This window comes from Protomyctophum parallelum (assembly GCF_964188405.1).
Source record: "Protomyctophum parallelum genome assembly, chromosome: 8".
NCBI lineage: Eukaryota > Metazoa > Chordata > Actinopteri > Myctophiformes > Myctophidae > Protomyctophum > Protomyctophum parallelum.
In genome coordinates, this window is record NC_139703.1 from 44,170,207 (window position 1) to 44,179,948 (window position 9,742).

Here is a 9,742-nt window from a genome sequence, read left to right on the forward strand (position 1 = left end):
AAAACATTGTATGTCCAAAAACAAATTAATCCAATGTAGTTATTCTACAGACTTAACCAATTTCACGCGTTGTGAACAAGTAGATAATCTATTTTTTGCTACTTTTGTTTGACACTCTTATAGTATAGATTATAGAGCATTGATTTACGAAAAAGTTGAAATATGGAGATACAAGGTTTCTACCTGACAGCAACAAAACAATATATATTCATTTTTATGTGATGTATTCCCATGCTTTTTTGTTCTTGCTTAAAGGAGAATTCCATACTAAAAGGCTTTCTTACCTTTCTTTGTAGTTGTTACGTCCCCATCAAAGAGGTCCAGGTGTTATTTTGTGCAAAAGCTCCTTATTGGCTATTTCCCCTACCATAAGCCCTAAATGAATTGCATTGAATTGAATGGGATGTATGGGGTGTTGTGCTAATTCGCTTATTTCCATCGAAATAAGTAGTAAAGTGTGCCGATTGGGTTATTATTTACATTATGAAGAGAGGATATATACAAAAGAAATATAATTTTGAGCGATGGAAATAAGCGAATTAGCACAACACCCCATACATCCCATTCAATTCAATGCAATTCATTTAGGGCTTATGGTAGGGGAAATAGCCAATAAGGAGCTTTTGCACAAAATAACACCTGGACCTCTTTGATGGGGACGTAACAACTACAAAGAAAGGTAAGAAAGCCTTTTAGTATGGAATAGTCGCTCTGGATTAAGTAACAAATGCCTAAATTGTAAATTGTAAATTGTTTGGCAAAATGTTAAGAATAATTATGAAACCTTCATTCTAAATTTGTCTCACAGCAAGCAGACATGCCATATAATGTAACAAAATTTGCATATTTGAATAATACAACTGGTTTTGATGTCATTCTTTGATCTAAAGTTGAGAGACGGAAAAACTGATTCTTCAAACTTGTGGCCATAATGTAGCAATTAAACGATGCAGTTATAAAATGTATTGTTGCAATAACTATGAACTATGAATTGTATTTCTCATTTACGGTAACCTCTTGAACCCATAATAGGCAAACATTTAGTGAAAATAGCAAACCTACAAATAGATCTAAAAGCAACGTGCTTAATGTATATTTATTTCACTATCAATGTTGAAGATCGGATTGTACTTTGGAGCTAGCTATCAAATGTAGTAGACGGATCATGAGTTGTTTTGTGTTGTATTGCGCACGCACGCACGCAAGAGAGAGAGAGAGAGAGAGAGAGAGAGAGAGAGAGAGAGAGAGAGAGAGAGAGAGAGAGAGAGAGAGAGAGAGAAATGTAGAATATATTGAAGAGGGAGCTACCGTATGGACTTGTGACCAGCAAGATACAGTGACCTTTATTAGCGATCAGCGGTTGTGTTCAACTGAGAGCTACTGTGATTGCTGGTGCTGGTCTTTTCCCACAGCCTTAATTGACGGAGAGGAGGGGTGGGGCCATATAGAGTGAGGTAGAGGGAGTGAGAGAATCAGAGAGAAGTGGGAGAGAGCAATGAGAACAACACGATCCATAAAGACAAGGAGCTATGCAATTGGAAAATGAGAAAGAAGGACATATGGCTTCCCAGAGATGAGCGTGGGCTGAGAGAAGTACACCTCACTTGACAGATGAGCAAAGCCTGTCCTCCTCTTATTGTTCTTATTGAGAAATTCTTTCTTTTACTTCATCATCATTGTTGGATTGACCAAGCGGTCAAGACCAGAAGTGAGGAGGCAGACCAGAGGCAGGAAATATATTAAATCCAACTGGTGGGCTTTTATTCCAAAAATAACAGTGTCCATAATATACATCCTAACAATAAAAGGCATGCCTTCTGGGCACATATTATGACCAACCTTACAGGCTGGCACAGAGAGCAGACTTTTATACTCCCCACCATCAGGTGCTCCAAACAATCACAGGGGTGCTCTTCTCATAAACTATTTCACATAAAACCCACAATACAAACCCCAACAATACCTACTATCACAACCCCAATATTACATCCCTCCGTTACATTCAACATCCTCATCAGGTCCTATGATAGTATGATTAACTCACTAATTGTCTCATTTAGAGTCACATTCGGTTCATAAAGTGGAACCAGCTCTCACTTCTCTTCCTTTTTCTGTCTATTTCTCTCTCTTTCTAAATGTCTCTCAATGACTAGTGGTGGTGTTACTGCTCAGCGAAGCATTGAGCTCACTGATAAGGTGTGTGAGGAAATGTAATAGTTTGTGTAGGACAAAGTTTGTGGACACACACTAAAAGCTGGACATAGGAGGAAATATTATCAGACGTCATCATGGCCAATCACGATTTGTGTCCTCACTTGTCTTCAATGTTTGTGTTTACACACTTGTGTCTTCAATGTTGGTTTACACAAACCCTCAAAGCTGGACCCTCAAAGAGACCTACCTCTCTATCCGTTGGTCCTTTTATGTCCCATTTATGCCCAATTTGCCCATATATGTCTGTCCTTACCCCTTTAGTGCCCAATTATGGCACCTGGTGCCATGAAGACACATTGAGGTTAGACAACACACTCCATATTTTGGCGTAGTATAGGTGCATTGGAAACTCCTATGGTTATGGCTGAGTCATGGTGACATGAGTTCAGAGGTCCGGCCGCCAGCCAATGTTAATTAATATAAGGAGGATGTAATGCTGAAATTATTCACAAAACGGGAAGACATGAAGGTTGAACTAATTTAAATGGATGCATAAGAATGAGAAATAAATAGTGGTTACCTGGGTCTGACTTCGAGAATGTGTCCATGTCCAACAGATTTCTAGAGAAAAGACAAAAGGCAAGAGTTAAGGCAGGCTATCCCAAAACTCACATCAGATCCCCTGTACGATGCCCCTTAAAATGGATGACTGGGTCCCAGAAGACTATAGGGCCACAATTTACCATTCAAGGTTAATGACTCAAATGCTTGGTTCTTCAACGACTGTATTATTGTGCAGAACTGCTAGCCTAGGGTCAAATCCACCAAAGCCCTCATCCTGTACAATCCTTGCACCCTCTCCTTTCGCTTTTCCATGCTGTATCTCATGAAATAGAAAAGTACTACCCCCCCCCCATTCTTTCTTCAAAGGGAGATAAGAAAGAATTGCAGGGTTTCTGTACCTCAGTGGAATCAAACACTGTCAAAGGACCAATTATATGAAGATAGGTAGAAAAGTGGTGAAGTGGTCCTTTAACACATAGTTAGATAGATTATACAGTTTTCCAACCTCAATTCCTTTCCCAATGAACAATATCTAGGGCACAAACAAAATGGGCTGATACTAAGCAAAGCTATACTGCAAAAATAAATTAGTAAAAAAAAATAGCAGTGCCAGTGACATGCACGGTCGGTCGCACACGTGCACGCACGCACACAGAGTACACACATAGCCAGAATACATGCATCTGTCTCCAACTTGTGAGTTGTACAGATAAGGCACAAGTGTCGTATCCTTGCTCGGATTATTGAGCAGTAGCTGACCCAATTTACTTTGAACGATTTGACACCTGAGTGACAATTGGCGGTAATAACCAACACAATATTCAATAAAGCATGGAGGTAGAGTAATCGAGAAGCTTGTTATTGGAGTGAGTGGCTCCCATGGCAGCAGATTGAATTGTTCCCCTCAGGAGTGCTGTAGCTGTCACCAAGTAGAGTGCATTTTAACATACAAGCCCTGGTGACATTGACATCAATCCCGGAACATGTTGAAGGTTTCCCATTGTGTGTGTGTGTGTCTGCTTTTCCCACTATATACTATAGTACGTTTTGCCTCACACGTTTAATGATTACATATTTATTTTCTGATTATCATATGCATTCTACTCATTACCAGTATTTTATGATGCAGACTTGCAGTATATTCACCAACATTACCAATCTAGCACCAAACAATTTGAATGCTACAATGCTAGTTAGTTTGTATTCAGACTTTGTGGTTTACCGACCGAATTTACACAAATCATAATTTATTTTATGAATACATATTCTATCACATAGATTAGTCATGTACTACGCACTTTATGTTTTTCTCTCTATCTTTTAATGATGAGCCTGCACAACCAAGAATTTCACCCATGTAACTTGTCATGTGATGTGACAATAAAGATTGATTCTGCACATTTTCAATTATTTCAGGTTACAAATGGGCCGTCCCCTGGCTGGCACACAGACAAGAGTTGTTTGAAACATAGCCTACACATTTATTGATTTAACATCTCATCATTGCTAACATACTTACTTCCTGTTTTTGGTCTGATCCTCCTAAAAGAGTCACACATTGGACAATAGGGACATACCACTGTGTCTTCTTCTGTGTAATATAAATTATGAATGAAGAGTTGTGTTGCTAAAAATAAAAACCATGTTATGGCTGGCTCTGGGGCCATAACAAAAAAGGGGAAACCACACCGGAGGACAATCCAAAAATAAGTATTTTATTTACATACTTGTGAAATAGTAATTAATGAACTGAATCAAAGTTTCCAACTTAAATTGGCAGGGAAACATGCTGCCCAAAATCTAGAACCAAAAACAAACAAATAAACAAGTGTTTGTTGTCCTGCGGCTGCCCCTGCAGCCTGTGGAGAAAAGCAGTTCTGAAGAGCTGTGAGAGCAGGTCTATTAAATAGTGTTTGGAGAGACAATGGCCAGGTGTCTCCCCTTCCACTAATCATCTCTGGCTCCGCCCTCCAATCCAGCACTGCAATGGACTTGTTAAAGGCACAGCCACACACACACACAGAACCCCATAGTAGACTTAAAGGCACAGGGGGCCGTCACATCCCCTCCCCCCTCGAAAACAGGGTCCCATTATTATGATTTCTGTAAGGTTTGGGAAATGTTTTGTTTGATTATTTTCACTAGTCATGATTAAGAGCGTCTGCTAAATGCCTAAATTGTACATTGTCGTGTAGGTGAAGGTACTGAGTACCAGTCCTGAGTACTTAATTGGTTTGTCCCAGCAAAGGAAAGGCCCAGATTGTAGGGTATTGCATGCATTCCTATATGAGGTAACCTCGCATCACCAGGCTTTCCACCTAGGATGTGTCAGGTAGTGGAGAGGAAGAGGTGGCACAATTTACAATTTACAGAGAAGATTGTGTGCACATCTTTGGTTTGTCATTTCTAAACAAACTATTTTATAGTGCGTGTGTGCGTGCTGGCTGTCTTATATGCTGCCATGAGATTGAGCTGGACCGGGCTCCCTTGACATTGCAAAGTCCAATGTCTGTCATCTGAGAATAGCTTTTTGTTGTTGCTTTGTTTGGTGTTCTATTGTTACTCAAAGAGCTAAGATTTTGCGTTTTCTTAAACTCATCACTCTTCACTAGAGAAGCTCTTCTGACAGTCTTTATGCTTGGGACAATCAGGACATGACAAGGGGCTGGGCATCCAATCAGAGCAGCATCGTGCTGTTCGTGACATTCTCCAACTGTGAAGTCCTGGCTTCCGGCACTCACTGACCTATAGTACCTGACATTTGATTGAGTTACTAATAACTCATTCGTGCTCCCCCCCCCCCCCCCCCCCCCATTTTTTTGGGTGAAAAGTGTTATATATTATATTGCCTGACCAAAAAAAAGCAATTTTCAACTGAACAAAGTGTCAATGTGAAATATAACAAGTGAACAATGAGTCACTTGTCATCCTCACATCAAAAACATACATTTTTGTGATGATGTACCGACTCCCCTTCCAATATGGATTTTTACTGACCTCAACAATGGACCTCAGCATTGTGAAAACAACAAAGAAATCCCTGGTGGCATTCGGGAGCCACTGTGAGAGGGGGAGGACATTTGGGGTTAATAGGTGAGATAGGGAAGATAATTTGTTTCCTGCCGACTCATTTAAACAATTCTCTGCCAGCTGTAATCATGGCAAACTCCAGGGGTGGCTGCCACGCTCTGCTTGTCTAATGGGATCTAGGAGCAGCGTTTGTTTGGCAGGCAGACAGGTAGGAAGGCAGGCAGACAGGTAGGTAGATAGGCAGACAGACAGGCAGGCAGACAGACAGGCAAGTAGCAGCCCACTTATATAAGACTCCTATAATGCTCCTGCTTTTCACTCTTTCTAGTTGAATTTGAACACACACACACACACACACACACACACACACAATTTCTTTCAGTGTGAACAGGGCCCATAGAAAATTACACGTCTGAAACCTGAACACGCCATGCGGTCCATTTCCCAGACTGGAACCGAGTGAGAGACAGACAGAGCATGCAGGGCTGACGACAATAATGCTATACCTCAAGGCTGAACTTCCAAAGCCTATCGCACTGACTTCACAATCTAATAGTGAATTACTGGCACAGTCACAGCAGGGGTAGCGAGACGTTTGGAAAAGCTCAACCGTTCACCTTCAGATAACCTCCTCCTGCATGCGCTGATATTGCAACTCACAAATGATAGGCTGACACAGCCAGGCATACATACTTTAAACTTTTTAAATCATTTATTTTAAACTCCAGACATGCTACAGACAGACAGTATAATGAAAGCAGCCTCACAGGTGAGGAGGCTCCCAGCATTTGCTCTACATACAGTAGCTAAAGATACTGTGAACTAAATTACATGTTTGTATCCTCTCTCTTTCTCTCTCTCTCACACACACACACACACACACACACACACACACACACGTCCAGTAGTTGCTCTGGAGTGAAGAGCTTTCAGAAGGGAATTGAGCCAACCCCATTCTGTCAGCGTCAGGGCGACAGATAAAGCCCTCCGTCCAGACTCTCTGTTGGTGAACGCACGTTTCGAGCTATAGGAATAGAGCTATCATAATGTATTTATTCAGGTATATGATCCCTGTATGAACCTGCTGTATGTCTGAATGAGATGTATAGGCCTATACACTACAGCAGTGGTTCTCAAACATTTTCATGTCCCCAAATGGATCTGTATTTGGCTACAGACCCCGATTTCAAAGGATTTTGTGCCCCCATGAGAGATCTTTCGAAAATACCCAATCGACAAGCTCACAATGTGACGAGTTGTGAGCTTGTAGAGCGGCTATTTTCGAATAGCTGAAAAATAAAAGTGTTTGAAGCATTCCTCATTTTGCAGGGGACCTTCTGGAATCCCCCCAAAGGACCCCTGGGGGTCCCTGGACCCCACTTTGAGAACCAGCGCAGTAGGCTACACAGATCATGGGAAAATAACAGAGCTCCATATCAAACTGCCTGGCATTTGGTTTCTGTCAGGGCAGCAGACGGCATCAACAACCATTTTCAGTGCAACTGAAATCTGTCACTCACACCACCTTTTCTTTCCTATGCTATGCTGGTTTTGATTGATTGTGTTAAGAAGAAGTGATCCCTGCATGCCTGCAGACTCCTCTTATTGCAGAGCATCCCCCCGCATTTCTAGGCACACATCATTTTACACACATCTGCGCACATGCACAAAAACACTTTTACCTTATGCTGTGTTTCTCTGACTGGAAGTCACTGACACAGTGTCATAATAAAAAGGCAATTTCGTTAATCGTAGACCTTTGACTGCATGTCTGCATCCATAATCCAGGCATCCAGGCTTCAGAGTATGCTGTTCTGTTATGATGAATTCCTGTTCTGTTCTTTAGCTACATAGAAATGTCTATTTGTATGTCTCTAAATGTTTGTATGTCTTTAAATGTTTTGATGAATTGAACAATGTGGACCCTGTTGTAAACAAGTGTAATGCTTAATTGGGTCGTCCACTCACAGTTGACAGTCTTTGTATTGAGTTTGTGCTTAAAATGTACTGTAAATTCTACAAACTGTTAATAAATATTTCAATCAATCAATCAGTCAAAAGCAATGAAGCCAAACTTTTATAGAAGAAACAAACCAATTAACCACCCCATGCACGCACGTGCACACGCACGCGCGCACGCACACACACACACACACACACACACACACACACACACACCTCACGCTGTCTGACTGACTTGGTCACAGAAAGCTGAACAAACAGAACAATAACGGTGCTTTTTTTTTACTCGCCATGCACTTCATTTACCGCGCGAGTAAGTTGATGTAATACAAATATCCATACTCGCAATAGCTTCGCCACTTTATTTACCACAAGTTGATGTAATATCCATTACTCGCAATAGAGCTATGGTTGCGCCTTGCGCGCGCTGGAGCTCTCACTTGGCGTAGGCTATATCCCTGCCGATTCCGAATGCGATAGTTCCTGGCTTCCTGCACCACCCCCACGCACTTCTACACTCCCACTGACACATTTATTTTATATTACTCCTTTAATACAAAAAGTCTGAGTTTGCTATAGTCGATATAAAGAAAGAGACGTATTAACGGTTAAAAACAGAACCTGCTGAAGAGTTTAAAACGTTACAACGGGGCAATTATACGCACATGTATGCTTCAGATTAGATTTGTTGTAGGTAAAATGTATAGTCTATATATATATATATAGGCTATATATTCCTCTCCATCTCATCATCTTACAACTCAGATTTGAGCGAGTGTGTTGCATGACTGACATGTCAATTCACAGAATAAGCAAAAAGACTGGGTATAGCCTATACTGTAGGCTACATGTTATAACTGGATCTTACCTGCACGAAACAGTAATTTCAATCTTGGTCGCAGGTACGATGGAGTTGAGTGGGTCGAACTCCCCTATTGACGCCATGGTCCGTTTTTTTGTTGTTTTTTAATCAGTTCTTAATTCTAGAAGTTGACACCTTTTTGTTGCTTCTTAAATCTGGACTATAATGTTGCCACAATTCCACGCACATGCAGCAATATGTTCCATTCAATTGGGGAGAGGGAGGGCGCCAGTTGTCGACAGTCGTCTTCGTGTAGTTGAGCAGTAGATATGATGAAGACTACCTGAGGATGAAGCAAGTAGCATCCCCATCCATGGAGGTGTGGTGGAGAGAATTTCATTCATGGCGAGAGAGATCGAGCCGTCACAGAAACGCCTGGTCCCCAGCGCGGCATTTCTCCCTCTCCATCGGCAGATGGAGGCAGAGACTTTCTTCACAAGTTCAACTCATTGAGCACAACAAGAAGGGTCCTCCTCATCAACATGCGCAAGGTGTCATACTGTATCCGTTCACCCATTTTCAATCTAAACGTTCTTAAATAGTGCTCTTATTCTTATATAATATAACACCATTTCTGTCTATAATCAGCTGCGTCTCAGTTTAGGACTTAGCCTACTTGAACCTGCCTATGCCAATGTTTGGTTATTTAAAACAAGAATACAAACTTTTTAAAGATTATTTTTTAAATTAATTAATAACAAATTAATGGCTTCCAACTCAGCATGACAACTTTGAAGGGAAAGAAAGTCAGTAGTTTTGTTAGATTGGTAGGCCTATCCCCATTCATTATATTGATGAACTGTCCAGATTCCATCACTTAAAACAAGAGTATAGGTAAAGCTTACAATTTGCGCCATATGATGAGCATTGGTGAGGCTATGAAGAGTTGAAAATGCATAAAGTGCTCCGTAGGCCGTATAGCCACCATACAACTTTAACCCTGGCGTCCCCATTTTGGGCGCAAATATTACAAATTGTTTGTGGTCTTGTATGCCATTTTCGAATGTTTTCCACCCATGCAAATAGTGATCAAGTGGTTAAAACAGCACTAGTCAAACAGCTAAAACGGTTCGATTCTTTTTAGCTACCGGTAAGTAAATCTGGCCAACTGGATCAATTCAATGTAGGCAACATTGTCAAACCCTCATGTGAACCCATAAACCTAAGTGA

The 9,742-nt window shown here is 41.1% G+C and overlaps 1 protein-coding gene across 1 annotated transcript in view; it reads right to left on the minus strand.

The window, feature by feature from the left end:
- Positions 1 to 8,655, minus strand: part of LOC310863045 (copine-9-like) — a gene marked incomplete at both ends in the record, with an annotated part of 102,030 nt that extends 93,375 nt beyond the window's left edge. The window contains 2 exons of the mRNA XM_083771169.1: positions 2,735 to 2,775; positions 8,579 to 8,655. Of these exons, the coding sequence (XP_083627295.1) occupies positions 2,735 to 2,775; positions 8,579 to 8,655 (118 nt within the window). The remainder of the gene's footprint in view (positions 1 to 2,734; positions 2,776 to 8,578) is intronic.
- Between the last annotated feature and the right edge of the window lie 1,087 nt (positions 8,656 to 9,742).